At 41.5% G+C, this 20,877-nt stretch overlaps 1 protein-coding gene across 1 annotated transcript; it reads left to right on the top strand.

Moving 5' to 3' along the window:
- The first annotated feature begins 69 nt into the window (after positions 1-69).
- Positions 70-18,939, top strand: LOC117266796 (CD109 antigen-like). Its single transcript, XM_033642144.2, has 32 exons — positions 70-194; positions 318-469; positions 560-588; positions 698-937; positions 1,056-1,178; positions 1,298-1,337; positions 2,662-2,743; positions 2,841-2,940; positions 3,044-3,140; positions 3,227-3,336; positions 3,417-3,608; positions 3,908-4,012; positions 4,130-4,192; positions 5,542-5,712; positions 5,805-5,957; positions 6,670-6,739; positions 6,912-6,996; positions 7,115-7,232; positions 7,591-7,704; positions 7,927-8,145; positions 8,274-8,415; positions 11,259-11,429; positions 11,564-11,645; positions 11,802-12,033; positions 13,667-13,838; positions 14,390-14,580; positions 15,602-15,757; positions 15,893-15,958; positions 16,731-16,864; positions 16,969-17,125; positions 18,200-18,302; positions 18,451-18,939. The coding sequence occupies exons 1-32, from the start codon at positions 88-90 to the stop codon at positions 18,648-18,650; spliced, it is 4,176 nt and encodes a 1,391-aa protein (XP_033498035.1). The 5' UTR covers positions 70-87; the 3' UTR covers positions 18,651-18,939.
- Positions 18,940-20,877: the final 1,938 nt, after the last annotated feature.

The following is a 20,877-nucleotide window of genomic DNA, read 5'->3' as shown; positions in this document are numbered from 1 at the left end:
AGATAGGAGGAGGGGTTTCGTAACACCTAGGTACAGGTCACCTCATAGAGCGGTCACTGTCAGTTTGGTGTCTGAATCAGATGTTGAATGGGTGGCGAGGCTTGGATTAGAGGCATGGATGGGATCTGGACTTTGGTTGTGTGTGTGGGAGTTTTGTGTTCTGCTGTGCCTGGTTTGACTCAGGACTCATCCAGGTAAGAGACCTGGTTTGTTAATACACTCATTTTCTTTAAATTTTATATATCAATGCAGTTTTTAAAAGATGACCCACTTTGTTTCACCAGTCAGTAACACGCCATCCTTCCTCTTTCTACCAGGACATTGTTTCTGATCTCAAATCCAGAGGTGTTGTATACTGGGACACCTACTTCCCTGGCTGTCACCGTCCTCACTGACTTCACTGGCAGGGTGATGGCTGAGCTGACACATGGTGACACCAAAGTATCCCAGACAGAGGAGTTCCAAGGAGGTAACACCGCATTTACAAAGCAGTTTAGGGTTAATTTGCATGGTTACTTTTTGACTTATTACAGGGCTGACGTAACATTTTGTTTTTAAGGTGTGACCAGGATCCTCATACTTCCTCCTGTGAGTATAATTATCTCTTTCAGATCAGAAAATAATACTTGGTAGTGATTAAATGACTTGTTTAACTTGATATCACATGTATATGTTTGTGAAAATTCTTCTACAATAGCTCCAGATTCTCGGCTCTACAACCCAGAATTCCCTCATAAACTTGACGGTGAGGGGCTACAGCGGGGATGATGTCATTTTCACTAACACCACCACTCTCAGCTTCAGCCCCAGGAACGTCTCCACCTTCATTCAAACCGACAGATCACGCTACCATCCAGGCGATACCGTCAAAGTCAGAGTTGTGTCTGTTCAGTTGGATAACCATCCATACAAAGGCAGAGTGGAAATCTCTATACGGGTATGTCTCTGTCCTCTGTGTGAAAGAACAAAGCCAGAGGAGCTGAATGGATTTTTCAGAGGGCATTGTGTGGTGCTGGTAGTGTTAAGTTTGACTGACTTTCTTTTGTCACATGCAGGATCCCAGTGGGGACGTTGTGGATAGGTGGGAGTCCACAGGGAATCTGGGGATTGTGTTGCGGGAATTCAGTTTGTCCCAGACACCACCTCTTGGGATATGGGCGATCACAACCACAGTGAATGTAGGGTTGAAATATAGAAATATGTTTACCTGTTGTGTTGCATGCTGGGTAAAAAGCTGCTGTTTGAATTGAATAAGAAAAGCATCTTACCGTCTTGCTTCTCATCCTCTTCCCTACAGGATGCAACTGATGAGAGAGAATTCATTGTGGAGGATTACGGTAATAGATCTACCAGTTTATTGTAATATTATTTTTCAGCCATGCAATGAAATTTTGGAACGGACATGCATTGTCCCCAGAGGATGAATCTTACTGACTTCTGTAGTCCTCTGACTTCCTCTGGCGCCACTGTGAGGTTGACATTGTTGGTTTTTACTAAAATATCACAACTACTGGATACTTTTTTTTAAAAAAATATGTGGTCCAAAAATTCGAGGTCCCTAGATGATACGTTCTAAATACTTTGGGATTTTCCTCTAGTACAACCATGTGTCCACGTAGCATTTTTCTATGGCAGAAAGGAGGGGGCAGGATGCAGAGGAGTGCTTCATCCCAGCACATCTTGACATTAACATAGGTAGCCAACGTGATGCTAATGTGATGCTACGTTAACAGCGGGTTGACAAGGCTTCACAGTTAAAAACAAGCTCACAATGCGTCTGGTGATAAAAGCACTCTCACTACTAGTAACGGTCAGTGTCCACCGGATCTGCTCCCATGAATGGATTTTTCTGTCTTTGTTGTGATAGTTTGACTGAAGAAGAAGAAGAAGAAGAAGATACACTTTTCCATTCTGTTGTCATACACACAGGGCTGAAATACCCTCACATGCACAAACAGGACCTATACATGCATGAAATGAAGGGATGTCAGAGCGAGGGGGCAGCCATACGGGGACTTGAGCCGTCGACCCTCCGGTTCTCAAGCCAGGTCCCTACGGACTGAGCTACTGCCGCCCCCAAAACTGACATATCATACAGCTAGGGATAGACAGAAGCTAAAGGAGTGGCAGTGACGACATCACTGCCTTTCTGAAAAGTTCAGAGATTTTAACCAAGAGCTCTCGGAGCAGCCACACGAAAAAGCTGGAGTGCTCTGGCTGTAGTGCCATGTCTCTAGGCAGATACATATGGCCGCATACACTCTTTCCTCATTGGGAACAATTGATAAAAGACACTGGCAGTTGGAATAAAACGCTATGTAGACACATGTCTTCATTAGTCAAATGATTTGGTTTATGACCAAATACCTGCAAAACAAATGACATCCTATCAGCCTGTGCTGCATTTTGTTAAGTGCTAACCAGCAACATGCTAAACTGAGAGGGGACCTCAGTAGACATATTCCCTAAACATTAGCCTGTTAGCACTGTCATTGTGACCATGTAACATGCTGATGTTAACATTTAGCTCAAAGCTCAAAGTTCCTAAGTAAGTAGCCTCACAGAGCTGCTAGCATGGCTGTAGACTCTTAGTCTTGTTTATAAGTAAACCTTATGACATAAATAATTTCATTTGCGTAATTTTACTGACTGCTGTTGCAGAGTATCCTCACTTTGAAGTGTTGTTGAAGACACCCTCTCAGGTTCTCATTGGTGATGACATCTCAGGATCAGTGAGAGCGCTGTGAGTTCAGTTAGCTCAGGCAAATTGATAAGATCACATTTACACAAATGTTGAGCAAGTATACAGCAATGTTAATACTTTGTTTCACCCCCACTAGTTACCCCAGTGGACAGCCTGTACAGGGAACACTAGCTGTCACTCTGGCGTCTGTTGTGCACGATGAAGCCACTTCATTCACGCTAACACAAACTAAAGAGGTGAGGTTTTATTGTCCCTGTAGCTCATAAATGAAAGTTATGCTTTTAGCCAGCATTTACTAACATTTTCAGCATTGGCTCACTTTTGACCGATGTTTTTCAGATCTACGGGTCAACACAGTTTTACTTCAGCGAAAACCAGCTTCAAGGAATCAGCAGCCGTGTGCATGTTGCTGCCTGCGTTACTGACAGCTCCACAGGTGAGATATATTCTGACACTATGTTGATTGTAGCATCTCAGTTGCATCTTCAAACCATTGTTTTACACCATCTCTCTTCACCCAAGGATTTAAAGTGAACAAAACAGTGGAAGTCCACCTCATGGCGAACGCGTACCAGCTAGTGTTCAAAGACTTTCCACCTACACTAAAGCCATCTTTAGACTTCTCTGCAAAAGTAAGTGAATTAGCATTATTGTATTTATGTGAAATTCATTTTAAGCTGAGCTAACTCCCCTCTCTGTTTCTACTCCACAGCTAAGGATCCTCAGATATGACGGAAAGCCACTGAGCCAGCAGGATCTAATGAACTCTGCTGTGATTGAAGTCACTCAGAGAACATCCACGATGAATGCTGACCCTACAACGCTTACACTTCCAGTGCCTGAGGACGGGAACGTCCACATTAAGTTTAGATTACAGGATCAAGTGCGGATGCTTTTTATTCGGGTAAGTATTTTCAGTTACAGCACCTGGAATGTTGGTCCTGAGGGGGAAGCATGTTCGGCAGTTTCGCTGTACGTAAGATGAGTGGTTTCAGTACAGTAGGATTACACGTGTTTACCATTAAGAAAATGACTTGAGGACCTGTAAACTTCAGTAGAGTGTAAGTAAACATCCTAAGATTCTAGAAACACATTTACCTTCCTTAAGGGAAAAACAGCAGCACAGTAGGATTAATGATAGCTTTTATGTAGCATGAATGATTATTTCTTTTTACATGTTCTGTATCCTGTGTTTATATTCAGGCAAGATTCCAGACCACTGAGGAGACTCTGACTGTCTACAACAATCACTCCTCTCCTAGTGGCTCATATATTCAGATCTCCCCAATTGACACCTTACCTGCACAGGTAACTCTAAACACATATTTTCTACCATGACAATACATTGAAACAGAAGTAATACAGCAGAAATTGTTGTTAATGATGTAACCAAGACATAATTCACATTACATGTTTAACTTTCAGATTGGATTGCCGCTTCAGCTCGATGTGAGGAGCACCTTTCAAACAACTAAACTTCACTTTGTGGTATGTTTGGTCAAATATATCAAATAATGCAGATAGCATAACCATTTTTAAGGCAGTAATGACATTTGCATATGCATATCTGTGTGAAGGACACTGCAGAAAGTGCTGAAGAACTTTTATAATTGTATAACTTGAGTGTCGTTATTGTTCACGTGAAGCTGATCCATTTCTCCTTTAATCTTTCGTATTCGTATTTCTATTATTTATTTGCACAGTATTAAAACAATTGGTATAAAAACATCAACAGCAGCAAAAATCAGATTGTGCAGGTGAGATGAAAAACTCCTTAAAGGGTTATAAGTTATCTCACCTAAATATTCAATAAAACAAAAAGACAAAGATTTAAAATTGCCTATAAAATAATCAGTAAGATACAATATAGTACCAAAAATAGAAATATAGAGTCCTTCTGGGAGAGGTCTTCTCCTTATTCCTGAGACAATATGAAATTTCATGTCATGATTATCCTGGTAAAAATTGTTTGGATTCACAATATTATCCTGATAATCATCAACTCCTAAAATGGCACTAAACATACTGGATCAACATCAGATGTATTTATTTGTTTATTAAGTAGTAAGATGGAGGTGGGGATGAAGGACAGTTTAAAAATGTGGCTGGATTTTCAACTATTTGAAATGTCATATGTCATAATGTCATATCTTTCCATATGAAATTCGCCAGTGCTTGAGATCCTTTGTATTATCTGAGGTTGTTTTTCTGTTTCCCATCAGTCTGTTTGGGTGCGGCTGGACATGATAATCACACTTATCCTCATGATAAGTTCATCATGGTGTATTGTTTTCTAGTGCGATCTGTAATATAATCGTACATCATCATCATATACCTAACCCTTTCCAAGCTCCGTCCATTTCACTGCAATTTTGTGTGCAGAGTTAGAGGTCGCTTCTTAAAACTACTCCTCTATTATCAGTCCAAGACACAATATGTTACTCTCTTTAGGAGTCATATAACCTAAAATATCTCCAGGTTAAACATAGATTCTTGCCTATATTTACATGACCAGAGGATGTGGGAATGATTAGCATTTATGTGCCCACACAGCCTCCAACACTGCTCTTAAGTAAAGATTATATTACTGGTATTGGTTTCCTGGAAGTTTTGAATTTGTCTTTTCATTTGCTCCAACCAGCAGTGTTTGCCAGTGTTCAGACATGATGTTTTTATTTGGTATCACTGTGCTTAAATGTGCTACACACAATGTAAATGTCAAGATCATTATAAGAGCTTATGGGCCAGCCTGTGCTTATTACTTTTTATAAACACAATACTAGAAGAAGTTTGTGGTTAAATGCAAAGAACAAATACATATATTGTTTGATTTCCAGGTGAGCTCCAGAGGTCAGGTGGTGGCTGCTGGGACACAGAATTCCTCCTCTTTCTCTCTGACACCAACAGTGTCCTGGTCTCCTGAGGCATGTGTCACTGTCTACTGCATCCTTTCTGACGCAGAGGTCACCAGTGACACGGCGCACATACCCATCGACCAACACAACCATGTACTTTAATTCTTTCAATGTATTCTAATTCTAATGAGTGCAGGATACTTTGGGAACATGCCTGTAAATGTTTGTATGTTTGCCTTCCTCAGGTATCTCTGAGCTGGAGCACTGACAAAGCCCAGCCAGGTGAGCCGGTAACGCTCACCGTGACTGCTCCTGAAGCGAGATTCCAGTTAGGAATTGCTGTAATGGGGGCTCATGATGACGCTCCGCGGGCTGACCTCGACTTAAAAGAGGAGCAGGTATGACAACCCTTTTAACTTGCTAAAGCCTAAAGGCGTAAATGTTTATTTCTTTACACAAAAGAGCAAAATATCACCTCTGAAACTTAAACTCCTGTGAACCTCGTTCAGAACATCGCTTGTTTAGATTATGTCAGATTTGCTTCATTTCTCTTTTGTCCATTTCACAGTTTAATTACAAAGCACCAATCTTCCCACTCTCCTTAATCTGCTGTAAATACCTCCTGGACACATTTTTCCCAGTTAGATACTGTATGGGCATTCAGTGTGTGACCACTAAACCGGTTAGTCTTGATGTAACCTATCTGTCTGCTTTGTTAGGAGATGAGTCTGCTGTTTCTAAGAGCTGGTAACTCTAGTGTGTCGGGTGCAGGACCTGAGGGTTATTGATGCTTGCAAGAAAAAGGAAACAAAGCTTCTCCTCAGTGTGCCGTCTTAAGATGACCTTTCCTCATCTCCAAATCACTGGCGCCGTGTATTGTATCTCATAGAACAGACCGTTTTAAAAAGCGAGATCTCCTCGGGCATCTTCGGAGACTGTTTTACACCTTACATCACCTGCCAAGACCTGACCCATATTTCACTGGCTGTTACTCTAATGATACATGAACTGATGACCTCCCAGGCTTTCATGGTGTTTACATCAAATAACATGAGTACAGCAGCTGTAATTTCTTATGTAATTATCTTTTCTGTGTCTCCCACACCACAGGGATGTAATATTAGGATGCTGACCAATACCAGATTATATAAAGGAGGGCAGCCCGATGGACCTAACAATGGTATGATGATAAATATGACATCTACTTTATATTTGGAGTCCCTCTTATGGCCATTTAGCATATTGGCTTGGTCCCACATTTTCAATACTACTGGATTTAATTTTCACTCTTCAGATGTTTGTACACTTTGAGCTTCCTCTAATCTCCCCTCTCTCATCTTTGGGGTTTTTAGAAGGAGATGTTCTAATGGTAGAGAGATACTGGAGCCACTGGATGGGTGCCTATGAGTCCCTGCTGTGGCTAGACACTTATGTTAGGTGAGTGCATATGTTGGAAATGGGCAGGTGATTCAATTATTGTCAAATATTTAAGTAAAGTAGCAAAACCTGTTGAATAAATTCGGTGTTCTGATTTTTCTTCTGTCATTTCTATCAGTGATAATATATGGATGAGTGGAGAAATAACGGTGCCAGATGGTGTTACCTCTTTGAAAGCTGCTGCACTGGTCATGTCAGACAATCTGGGTTTGGGTTTCACTCCTGTGCCCCAAAAGGTAACTTTGTGCATCTATATATCAGAGATCTTCCTCAAATTTTGAGGTTGTATTTCCCACAAATCTTGTTGTTTCCTATTGCAAAGATGATGTTCTTCTTCTTTGTCTGGTAGAAAGGAGAAGAAGACAGATCTGGAACTGTTGTGTTTCACTGTTGGTGGACTTATTGTGAGGAATTTAAAGGAAAGGAAATGTGTTTATTAGAAAATTAAGCCCTGTTGGAATGGAGGTGCAAATCCCATACTGCACTGGGCTGATGCCCCAAGTCATACCAAGCCAAGAAAAGTCAGCACGTGTAGAAAAAAGGCAAACGTTAGCTAAAGTCGTTTTGAATTTGTTTATGTTCTCTCATTCACAGTTGACCGTGTCCAAAGATTTCTCCTTGTCTCTTGATGTTCCATCATACCTCATCAGAGGGGAGGAGATTGTCTTGGAGGTGAAGGTCATCAACCATTTAGAGCACAACATAGAGGTATGGACTGAATTTGTGGAGTATTCTGGCTAAAATAGGATCGTAAATTATCTGACTTGTAAGGTATTACTTTTTGTCCTTAAATTCGATTCCAACAAACCCTCCAGTAAATGATGTATTAGTATCTCCCAATAATCTGTCACTGTTGTATATGGCACACAGAAAATGTCAAATTCTTGGTCTTAAGGGATTACGCTTGCTCTTTTATGTTTTTATCCACAGGTCATTCTGCTGCTGGCGCAGAGTGAGGCCTTCGAGTTTGTTTTGGCAGACAAAGGGGATGTCTCGGTGGTAAATGCCCAAAAACTCACCTTAGGGAGTCATGCCTCTGCGTCAGCGCTGTTCCCTATAAGGCCCAGGGATCTGGGCGAGATGGAAATATCTGTAGATGCCGTATCTGCAGAGGCCTCCGACAGCCTTATTTGGAAAGTGCTTGTGAAGGTGTGGTATGATGGAAACACTGGATAGTATCCATATGCATGCGATGTACCAGTAAAAAAGTGTATTTGGAAATGCTACGTGGCATACGCTTAATCCTATAACAGTGAATTACTTCCATGTTCCCGAAGCCTGAGGGAGTTGAGCAGTCTTTCTCGGAGACTCTGTTCCTGGAGATGGCACTAGTGAAACACAACAGTTCCAGATCCATCTCCTTCTCCTTTCCACCAGATGTGGTGCCGGGCAGCCAGAGGGCCCATGTGGCATTGGTTGGTAAGTCTGCCATTTGTCCTCCCCTGTTGTGCCACTGGCAGTTCCATCTGAGTGCTCTTCATGTTTACTTTTAGTCAATTAGGCATGTGTAATATGTGCCTGCATTTTCCTTTGTCCTGAAAAGATTTAGGTTCTGAATGTTGAAAAATGGGAACGATGGACATCAAACAGGAATGTTTATTGCGGGCAGATTCTGAACAGCTGTCAGTCTGTTTGGCTTGGCTCCATTCAGGCTGAGGGATGTTGGGCATTCGTCATGGTAGAAAAGCAAGACTCAGTATTTTCCTCAGTCGCAGCCAAATGTGTGGTTCCTGTACTTGTTGTGATAGTGAGCTTTATTAAACACCAAGCAAATGTGCAGGATGGAGCCTTTGTCAAGCTTTCTGCTTGAAATGGTGCTCTATAGTTTCCTCTCTGTTTCCCGTACCTTGTAGCTGTAACATGTCTTGATAGAAGTATGTAGAAGTAGGGTAAAGGTGGGAAGTTATAATGGCCCAGTAACACCTGGTATAAACAGCTCTAAGTACAGGTGTTAATGCACCCAATGCATCTTGAGATCCAATCGCTCAGACTACATGTGGAGGTGGTCAGGGCTGCATATGGCCACATTCTTTCAGCAGTGTATACGCTTATGTGTCCTGGACCACACTGAAGGACCGCCTCATCAGCTGACATCCTTGCTTGTCAGACTCAAACTGTCTGTGGCTGGAGTTACACAGGTTAAGTGGGATTTATACTTCTGCGTCCAATCAAAGCTGTACCTACATCGTAGGCTCTGCATCGCTGTAGGGCCTACACTGTGCACCTCCCCAGAAATGTAACTACACGTCATGGCAACACAGACCTCCTGTCTGTTTTTGTAAGCTGAAATCATTTCCCTCAGTAGAAACAAAGCTTTTATTTCCTTTTATTTCACAGATAAGAAACAATAAATTGTGAAGACAATAAAGCCTCCACAAAAATAGCATTTTATGTCTTGTGTGTGATTTATCCTGGCTTCATACGAGTAGAGAAAACTCTGGTAGTCGCTAGGCTAATTTATACAGTGCAAAACGCTATGGTTTGTGCTAATAACATTAGCATGCTATATTTGTTTGGAAAACATGTTTAGTATAAGACAGTTACATATTTCTGTCCGAACCCGACAGTCATTCTGTTTTGTTATGTCCGAAACCGAACCGAGCCCGACATTATTTAATTACTAAAGCACTGAGTTTGTGTCACACAGTTGTTATGGTTACAGGCTATTTAACAGGCGTACGCCGTGGGTGCTCCGCAGAGAGGGAGACCTCCGTGTTTGAGACGGGAGCGGGCGGCGGGAGGTCCGAGGCTTCCAGCGAGGCTGCAAGAGGAGAGGGAGAAATATAACAAAGTAAGATAAAATAGGAAAACTTCTCTCCCTCTTTTATTTTATTTTCAGCGTTTAATCAAGGCGGAGGCGGGCGGCGGAAGGTCCGAGGCTTCTGTGTGTGTTGTGTTCAGGTGTTGTCACGTAAATAACAGAGCCCAAGCAATAAACAGCACAGACAACAGGATTTTATTTATTTTTACACTACATTTTCACTGAAAGCTGACCGAATCCAACCCGAGCCCGAATACAATTTATACATTTTTGACCGAACCGGGCCCGACCCGTCGGGTAGGCCTCCTGCCGGGACTTGTCGGGCTCGGATCGGGTAGCCACACTCTAGTGTGTGTATGTGTCCCCTATCTATAGGGGCCTATCTGAATTTCTGTCTTTGAGAGATATTATTTTGTAATATAACTGAATTTTCTATCCATACATATAAACTTTAAATATATTAAAATTATAAGGCATCTTTGAGTAAACTGCGAGTATCATTTAAGTAGGCTATCTCATGGCCAGCCGAATGTCCTCTTTTTTGGAAATCAAAATATGGTCACCCTAGCGTAGGCTACAGTGTAGGGTTTGCATAGAGCTGATGCACAAGTATAAATTCCATATATGATGCAGTGCTGAAGGACAGTCCCTGGAGCTGACAATCGATCAGTTCAACATCTGCTACTCTGACACCAAAACAGCTTGACTTGTTAATAACTGTTAGGCAATGTTAACAGTGTGATGCTAACAGTTATCCCTGCCACTTTGTGTGTGCGGGCGAACTCTCACCAACTGTCCACAGGGCTGAGCTCACACTCCTACATCAGTCGGAAGACAGCAGGAGGTGGGGTGGGCGTGTCTCATGATAAACAGGGAGAGAGAGAGAGAGAGAGAGAGAGAGAGAGAGAGAGAGAGAGAGGTGATGTTGAACGAATCAATGTGCTGCACGCTGCTCTACGTGAAACAAAATTTTACCCATTTTAAATATTAACGGCTATAAGCGTGCCTACAAAACAACAAACCTGCTACCTGTCAAAAACAACAATGCGTTTGGTCTTTGCAAAGAGAAATAATGTATGTGTTTATTTGCATGTATAGCAGGGAAGTGAAATCAAAGTGGTCACTTGAGATGCATGTGGGGAAGCATTTAATACCAGGTGTTAACAGGGCTAGTAATTCACAGAACAGATACTTTCTGACCCCCTTCAGGTCTGTCCAGTCTGAAACCTATTTATAAAGCACAACTTTTTTACTAAAAGTGTTCAGTCTAGTTCTGCCCTATTGTGCTGTGATTGGCTAGTAGTCGTCATGTCGACATGCTGAGGTTGTAAGTGGTTAGGGTTAGGGCAAAGAGGTCATGCTTAGGGCTAGTGCCAGCCTATCACAGCACAGTGGGGCGAGACCAGGTGGTACACTTTCAGGAAAAAAAAAATATGCACAAGATGTTCATGAATGCAGCAGTTAAATCCTCGCTCCTTCCCTCTTGTATTGCTTTACACAGGTGATATCTTGGCCATCCGCAACTTGGATTCGCTGGTTCAGATGCCTCTTGGTTGTGGAGAGCAGAACATGATCCACTTTGCTCCAAGTATTTATGTTCTCCAGTACCTGGACAAGTCAGTCCAGGACAACAAAGAGATCAGGAGCAGGGCTTTGGGCTACATGATGGAAGGTAACCTGCTGAATTACAGTAAATGTACTGTGTACAGTATAATGTATGAGCGAAGTTATTTTATGTGCTCCATTACTTCTGAGAGGTGCTTTTTTGGATGGTGTTGCAAACTCGTCCTTGTTTTCTGTGGTAAGGTTATCAGAAACAACTGTCCTACCAACGAGAAGATGGCTCATTCAGTGCTTTTGGAGCCAGCGACACCTCTGGCAGCATATGGTAGGTCGTCAGTGTAATGGTAATACTCTTATAGGAGGCAAACAATCAGCAGTGTTGCATAAATTAAGTGAATTTATTTTGCTCCATCATCACTTAATTAAAAAAATGCTTCACTTTCTCTGCCTCTGATGTTCCCTCTCCTGTCTGTGGTCTCAGGTTGACAGCCTTTGTGCTGAGGTGCTTCCTTCAGGCTCAGTCCTACATGCAGGTGGACCAGAGTGTCTTAACCAGGGCCATGACTTGGCTCTTGAAACACCAGGGGCCCCAGGGAGAGTTTATTGAGGTGGGCAAGTTGATCCACACGGAGATGCAGGGAGGACTGGATGATGGTTCAGTGGGACTCACTGCCTACGTACTGATGGCACTGCTGGAGGACGAGACCTACGTGGTAAGTTAGGGAAATTTGTGAATTTCAGCAGAGGAAGTTACGAGATGGGATTTTACAAAATTCTTGCATTTGTTATTGTGTCAATGGTAAACTGTTGTATATTTAACATTCAAGGCTGAGGTAGGCAGAAATCTAGAAAAGGCAAAAAAAATTTAATAATCCACCTCTACCCTCTCTGTCCTAAGCCCCTCCCACCAGACGACCACGGGCATATGCATGCACCTTATACAGTAACCTAGTGTTTACCATATTGACTTATTTGCACGTAGCACATTTGCTCAGCCCCTCCTTGCCCATTCTCTCCTTATTAGACCACAAATGAGACAAGAATTAGCTAGCTAGCCACCCTCCGGTCTCACCTCCTAGATTCCTGCCACTGCGGACTGTTTTGAAGGGAGTAGAGCGGGCAGCAGCTCCCAAACTTTAGTCAGTGGCTGCAATGGCTTGAACTTGACCAGTGCAAACCACCCAGTGCCAGGTGTCACAGTAGGCTGGTGGCAAGTGACAGCAATGGGTCTGACCTGTGTAACGGCAGCAACAGAAAGTTTACTGATCCAGTGTGAAGTTGGCGCCATCTGGTCTGCACTAGTCTGGTCCGGTTGCACTGGCTGGATTCGAGTTGCTGCGGCCACTGATCAGGGGTTCATCTCCAGAGCTGCTACCTGCTCTCCAACCAGTGAAGTGGTGTGTAGCATCAGGGAGTGAGGTGGAGTAAACACTGTGATTCAGTGCTACAGTTAACATTAGCTACATAAATGTGAACCTGAAGCTGCAGCCGCGAACCTTTGGCTCCGTTAGCAGAAGGCTGAAATGCTTTGCTGATGTCGACATGTTTTGTTTCATTTATTTATTGACTCTGTTTGATATGTCCATCTTCCTTTTTTGGGTTGCCTTGCAGTTTAGGCAGTTGTTGCCAGTGCTGGAACAAGAACTTTCTCTGCAGGACTCTTTGCTATTGAATCAGGCTTTACCAAAGGGACCCGCATCGTCATGGTCTAGATTTTCTCAAGCTTGAAAACAGAGCCAAGAGGAGGTTTTGAAGTCTAGTTCACTTCACTTTAACTACAATAAGCTCAAAGGAAAAAAACTCTTCTCAGAAAGAAAAACAATGTATTTCTTAGAATATTAAATTATTGAATGTTCACAGTAGTTTATTTAAAGTTTTCATGGGTTATCACATCACATAACAGTCATATCGTATTTGATTTAGAGTTAAATGCTTTCTATGTGCACACATAGAATAGCCAATAAAGCTGATTCTGCTTCACTTGATACTGGGGAGATGATTTTGGTGCTCTCTATAACCAGCTCAAGATGTGACATTTTTTATGATTTGAACATAGACTATAAAGATACATATGGCCTACACTCTATGGTTTTGTAAATAACATTTTCAGATTTGAGATTTAATTTGTTTTATGTCCATGAGTTTAGTTACATGAGTTTAGCACTTATTTGTCAGAAAACAAGTTTTATTTGGGACCCTCTCAAAAGACCACAAATGGGTCCTGAGGACTCATTACATCGAAAATCTATCAGCATACCATTGACACCAAAAGTAAACCGCAGTATGTAAAGTACATGAGGAAAAAGTTGATAGTAATGCTCTTTCGTCTGCTTCCTCTGGGTGAAGGACATGTACTCAGGCAATGTGTCCCTGGCCCAGAAGTACCTGGAGGACAGAGTGTCCACTGGAGTGGTCAGTAACTACAGCCTGTGTCTGGTAGCCTATGCTTTAGCTCTGGCCAATAGTCCTGTGGCTGACACTGCCCTGGATCAGCTCAGCAGGAGAGCGGACTACAGAGGTAATTTATTAATGTTTTATTTATTTTAAAGAAATGCAAAAGTCACCTTTACAGCTTCTTTGTCTTATTATTGTTGTTGATACCAGAAACGGCTGTTACGTTCTGTAAAACTGCCATGGTATGAACATATCTTGGTCGTCTTGTTCCATTTTGACTTATCAGATACTAACTAATGAACTATTTCAGAGTTACAAGTATTTGATTATTAATTTAGCACCACCTCAATCTGAATTTACCAGAATTGGTTCTCTGGTGTCAGAGAGTGAAGTGACCATTGTCAAGTGAGCAACTGTACTGTGCCACCATTTTGTCAAGTGCTACAACTGTTTTGGTTGCGCAGTGGGTGAGATTTCAAACCTTTTGCAAAATTTGACCCGGGACTCCAAAGGTTCCTTTAATCCAGAAGAACAAGAGCTGCAGCAACAAAAAACATCAATGTTTCAGCACTATTGTGTGATTAGATGTTTTTTATGTGCAGCAAAAAAAACACTGGAAGAACAGTATGTATACAAGCTCATATTGATTACTTATGTTGTCATTCTGTTCCAAAGATGGAGTCATGCTGTGGAGATCCTCAGCCAGCCTGGAGTCACATGACTGGCAGCCGCGCTCGGCGCAGATCGAGATGACTTCTTACGTCCTGCTGGCTTTTTATCGGCGTGGCCGCTTGGTGGCGGGCATTGCACTCTTGAAATGGTTAAGCAAGCAGAGAAATCATCTAGGAGGCTACGGGACAACACAGGTGACACTGCACTAGTGATACTCAACTTACAGTCCATGGGCCAAATCTGGGCTGCGATAAGGTGCCAGGTGGTCCGCCAACAATTTTGTAATTCATAACAAAAATACATTCATTCCAATTGGGATTTTTTGTACTTTGAATGTAAATAAGATGCCACAGTCCATAAGAGAGCTGACAGAGGTCTGGGCTGGGCCCTGAACGTCCTTCAAATCTAGAAACACCCCTGCGTACACCTGATCTGCACAGGGCTGCTGCCGCAAAACGCAAATCAACATCTTTTTTTTTTCCTTCAACAGCAAACACACATGGTTGGGTTTAGGAAAAAAGAACAAGGTTTGGCTTTAGAATCTTCCGAGACACAAATACTGCTCTCTCGGGTGAAGATTGGTGTTTGTTGTACCCATCCACCATCAATCCCACCCACCCGACTCGGACATCCCCTGCCTTAACTTTTGTCCTCGTCCTGCCATGTTTCCCACTAATGCTGCCGGGTGCCATTAAACTGTAATGGTAACAGGCTGCGTATCATGCCGACTTTAAAGGACACCTTTTTAGTTGGTTTCTGGCGCAACAAGTCACTGCCCAAGTGCTTGATTTCGACGACTACAGAGTGAGACAAGACTCTAAAGGAACACTTCACCCATCAAATGACCATTTGTAAATCAATTAGTCATGCCGTGTTAACTTAAATTTGTGAAGAAAGCTTTATTTTTCTTGCATGCCTTCACAGAAAACCGCCATTTTGTGGGTGAAGTTTTCCTTAAATTGGCCCCTCACCCCCTGTCATTTTTGCAAAATGCCCCTCAGGCAAAGCAAGTTGGGTATCCCTGTGTCCCACCCTTATTTGTTGCTTAGGAAATTTATATTTTAGCTGGTAAATACAGTAAAACCAGTTTGTTGGAAGTAGCCAAAAATTTGCAAAAATTGATTGTGAGGAAAAAAGACATATATATATATATAAGGTGATCCAGAATGTATCCAGACGCAGGTGTTTTGACCTGTTGCCTCTTTTCTTCCTCAGGACACAATAGTTGCCCTCCAGGCTCTGGCTTGTTACGCTGCCTTCAGTGGTGCCAACGCCATCGACCTAAGGCTCAGACTATCTGACCCAGCGTCTTCATTTGTGTCTCTTTTCCACATCAACTCCAGCAACTATCTGACGTATCAGACCCGTGAGGTAATAAACCAAGATGGACTCCCACGCTTGTTGCATGCTTGATATATTGAATATTTTGTATGATGGTGTGTTTACTATACCACCATGTCATCCTGGACTTTCTTTATTTTCACCGTTGATTTTATGTCTTTTCAGATTAATGCTGACAGAGATGTAAACCTAAATATATACATGGAAGGAAGAGGATTTGCAATATTCCAGGTACAGCTATACACTGTTACTGTCTTTCTTTGTCTGCGCTGTACATTCATGACATTACAGTTATTAACTGTTAACTACAGTTTGCAGCTTTAATATGAGTTCTGCTAGACCCATCGGGTCTAAGGAAAATGTAACACAACAACACCAAACAACCCCCACATAATGCAGAGATGTTTTCATACCTCCAACATATCCAATCAACATAAAGGGAAGTGTAACAGCTGGAGCATGACCAGAATAAATTGAACGTGGCAGCTGTGCATGATAGCTTCACCCGGCACAATGTGCTGCATTGTTAATGCTAAACTAAAACAGCGAAATGCAAATGCAGCATGATAAAGGACTCCCAGCAATTAACATCTGGAATATATACTGTAGCTTGAAGTCCTGTCTGCATTTAGTGTCTCCAGATAATATCACTGAGAGGGCGAGGACCCTGGTGAGAGGTTAATCTTTTCACCATGTTCAAGATTACAAGCTGTTGTCTTTTTTTCCAGACCCCCCCTCTTCAACATATCATGTTTTTTCCTGACGTGACTCAAAACTTAAATGTTGAAACAAGTAAACAAATACAGAGATTTAATCTTTATTTCATTTTTGCTTTATGGAATGAGATTTATATAACAGATATTATTTTTGCAACCTTGAGGCATTTGCACTTAATCATCTCATATAATCTCTTGCTGGGAGATCAGGCAGTATAGTAAACTTTAGCTCTTTGCCACTAAATCTGAACTTTTACATTTTTATACATCTCCATGAATCCGTCCAGATGAATATCTTTTACAACCTGGAGAGCAGAGCTTTTTCACAGAACCTCCAGCACGGCAACGATGAGGAGGCTTTCTCATTAGATGTACACGTGGAAAAGGACCTTGATCACATGCTGTTATCTATATGCACGAGGTAAGTACTGCAACACAGATTAACGTATTTCACATTAACATTGAATGTGAAATATGCCTGTATTTAAGACATATCATCATGCATCATACATTTGTCCTCTCTAGGTTAAAGAACAACCAGGTGATATCTCAGACAGGCATGGTTATATTGGATGTTGGCATGCTCAGTGGTTGCAGTCTCTCACCTGGAGCTACTGCCCCAAGAGATCTTATCAGAAAGGTGGAGATACTTCCGGAGAAAGTCAGCCTCTACCTAAATTCAGTAAGTGTTTCATTATATTGTCATCTCGTGGTCATGCATTAACAGTTGAGTAAGGAAATCCAAAGTGTGGGATCATTTTGAGAAGGTGAAGGACGAACCCAAGGTGATATGTAAACTCATCTTCATTGGTCGACTACAGACATGACATATCATCTGAAACATGTCAGTAGCTACATGCCCATTAGCCACTTAGCACAATCATTACTGCTTTGCCGACAGCGTCATTAACAGGCGGCTCGCTCAGTGTGTGACGTGCACTTGTAGATAAAATATAGGCCTATATTAATGAAGATTCATCAGTACGGGTTTGTATTTCTCTGTAATGTAGCACAGTGTTAACAATGTTCCTGATACTATTCTTTCTCACACCTTGGACTCAAACCATTGTGTTGTCCCGCCCAAAATATATCATTTACTAATTAACTTTATATTGTAAACATGTAGGTGACTAGTCGACTAATGGCCCTAAATGACGACTATTGGTCGACAAGGAAATTTCTATGTTTGGGGGCAGCTCTAGCCACATTGTAGTTTTATTTTGTCAACCATCTCAGCCAAGTATAGGCATATTCTGGTGGGGGATTATTTTACTTCAGTTTTATATATTAATTGCATGGAGCAGTTAAGTTGAGTCTAGAGGTAGCAGAATTAATTTTCAAAAACCAAATATGTGTTATTTGTGTGTCATTTTCAAATGCAGACTCCTCATACCAAACTCTGTCATTGCAGTCAGGCAAGACTTTCTACCTTCATAAAAGCCTGGTATAGTTATGTCATCACAACTTCACGGCAGTCCTGACGGCTTGATTAAAGGCACCGTTTCTGAATACGGGCTTTTTTTTCATACTTTCACAGTATCTATGTAGCACCTGTACCTGCTTTATGATAAAAAAAAGGACATGGAAATCTGACTTTTTACAATACGGGACCTTTAATAGAAAAAATTATTCCCTATATCAGATACTTATAGACATTATACAGTATTAGTAATAAAAGTAAAATAAGTAAATGCCACTGTACAGTATATTGTGTCTTACTACATGTCATCATTCACCTCTCTGGTCCCATTTGCAGCTTAACAAGTCAGAGGTTTGCATCAGATTACCAATCATCAGAGTTTACAAAGTGGCCCACGTACAGGACGCTGTGGTGCAGGTTTACGACTACTATGAACCCAGTGAGTACAGTTACAGTTAATTAAAGTCTGCTTTGTCTTGTGTTGGACTGGCAAAGGCCCACTACAGGCCGGTATGATTTTACAGTGATATACACATGGTGTCATGTCATGATTATAATATCATATGATTATTTCCCCCATTTAACAGCGAGAAAAGCAAAAAGGACATACAACTCAGATGTTCTGCACAACATGAACTCCTGCTACTACTGCGGTACAAACTGTGATCTCTGTAGGCCAGGAATCACCATCACAGTGTCCTCTCTGTCCGCTCACTCGAGAAGCAGCGCCACCCACAGCTTAATTTGCCTATTTCTGGGAGTCACTGCTTTTTTTATTGTGGTCTAATTAGATTGGATTATAGCTAAGAAATAATTAGATGTAATGTTAAATTTTAGCATGTATGCACATTGATATGCACTGGATGCAATTCCAAAAGATTTTTTATACAAGTTCATATTTCATGTCAAATGATTATAATATTTAGAGGCATGTTTGCATGTGGCTCTTTCGCTCTGTGCACTGCTTACAATGTGATTTATTCTGTGTTATTTTGGATAGAATGTGAATGAGAAATTGATGTCTTTGGAAACTAGAAAAATAAATAAAAGTCTGTCTCTACTTAAAACCTGCCATTTTCCACATGATTCCATAATAAATAAAAAGTTGATAAAGAACTCACGCACGGTTGGCAGCAGAACAAATGAAAATGTGTTATTTCTCTCTACAACTTGTATCCTGTTGTCGGCACCTTGGCAGAAAATGCAGACATGTTGAGCTATCTGAAGACACATGGAGGCTAAAATAAGATTTATTCCACAGCCCTACTGTACCTTCCAGTATGTGATGTGTTTTTACGGGTGTTGATGTATAACACTCCTCCTTGAGTGAACCACACCTCACTGAGCTCGGGTGTAAATATGGCACTAAAGAGTAAGATCGATAATTCAGAGTGAGATAAAGTCTACCTTACCACTCTGCCACGTCACGAAACTCTGAGCCAGAGGAATGCAGACTGACCTGCAGAGGGAACTCACACATGTAAGTCATCACCGGAGAGTAATCAGGTTTGACGTCTTGGATGTATCAAGAAATGTGAATGTTATTTCTTAGATTTAATTTCATTTAATATATGTGACCCCAGACCAAAATCACATGATATGGAGCACAATGATAACATGCAATAATAGCAAAATGATACCATGGCTAAAGTACAGCAAATGTTATGTAAATACAGCCTACTGTCTTCAGTTCATGGCATATTTTCTTTAGTACAACGCAAACATTTCACACCACCTTCACTCAGAAGACGATCAGTAATCTATAATTTCATACTGACAGCATTTTACTATGGAGATAACGATATCAAAGTTGAGTCTCCTCCAGAGATGGGAGGTTTGTCCTGAAGCTGAACCCGACCTTTGACCTCTTTGGAGATCAGCCTCACTCTCCTCATTTGCCTTTTTAAACAAACAAACAAAAAAATGCAGTCTTGATGTGTTTTAATGGCTTTGCATGTCTACTTTTTATGTCTGAGATGTTTTATAAGGCTCACTGGGCAATGCAACTTCCCTCAAGGGGCAATAAAGATTTTTGTTCATTAGCAGAGGCAGACATGGAATGAGCCTGAGAATATGAGTTGTTGCACGAAAAGCAGATTAATACTTAAGACAAGCATACACATTTAAACCCTCGACTTCTGGCTTCATTTCAGTGTAATAAACGGTTGCATCTTGTGAGAAGATCTTAATTACTTCCCTTGCATTATTCCCTACTCTCTGCTAGCCCCCCTGTGCAAACATATGTTGTTGTTGTAAGGCATTATCTTATATAAGGATGTTGCTCCAACTGTTCCTACACACCTGGAGCTCACAGGAGTTTAAGTAAATTCAGAAAAAGGGAGAAACACACACTCAAAACATTATGGATTAAAAGTAATTACACTGCCACAGTTAGACCCAAAGCAGAAATGAAGCTGTTCCATACATTCCATAAATATGCAAACTGTTTTTAATGTCTCTAGTCAATTTCCGAGTTTTCTGTTTAACAAAAGCCAAAGAAGTTGCAGTACCAGATTTACAGCACTAGATGGCAGGCTTGGTGTCTTTATAGTGACAGTTTCAAAGCTTCTGCAAGATCTCAAGCTCTCATAAATGGATTCTATCACAAACAGGAAATACTTCTGGCCAGCACACTTCACATGTCTGTGATTTAATGATAAGCACTAAATACAACAAGTGGGTCAGGGATAATCTCCCCTCCTCAAAGAGTTCAGCAACATTTGATGCATTCTATCAGATTTTGTGTGATGAATGGAATAACTAAGACAGGTCACTTGTGTGCTGTATGTCATTTGTGAAACTTAATCTGTAAATAGTGGGGTTGTTTAACTGCGCTGTGTGTCCGGTGTCAGTAAGTATTCACAGGGGATAACCACACACATAAAAGGTCATGACAAATGGACCTTGCTAACCAGAGCCTTGTTGTGGGTCAGGCTACAAAAACAGACATCAATCAGGGGCATACATTCGTCATGATGCCATGCATTTACTATGTTAGACATGGGCGGACATTG

The sequence above is a fragment of the Epinephelus lanceolatus genome, chromosome 15, assembly GCF_041903045.1.
Source record: "Epinephelus lanceolatus isolate andai-2023 chromosome 15, ASM4190304v1, whole genome shotgun sequence".
Taxonomy (NCBI): Eukaryota; Metazoa; Chordata; class Actinopteri; order Perciformes; family Serranidae; genus Epinephelus; species Epinephelus lanceolatus.
Note: the sequence above shows the minus strand (reverse complement) of the source record. Positions and strands in the feature narration are given on the sequence as shown.

Bases quoted from the DNA above. Each gene is read 5' to 3' on its own strand.
- LOC117266796 (XM_033642144.2), top strand. From the start codon at position 88: ATGGGTGGCGAGGCTTGGATTAGAGGCATGGATGGGATCTGGACTTTG. The intron at 11,430-11,563 runs GTAACCTGCTGA...TTCTGTGGTAAG, and splicing joins TTTGGGCTACATGATGGAAG to GTTATCAGAAACAACTGTCC. The intron at 12,034-13,666 runs GTAAGTTAGGGA...CTCTGGGTGAAG, and splicing joins TGGAGGACGAGACCTACGTG to GACATGTACTCAGGCAATGT.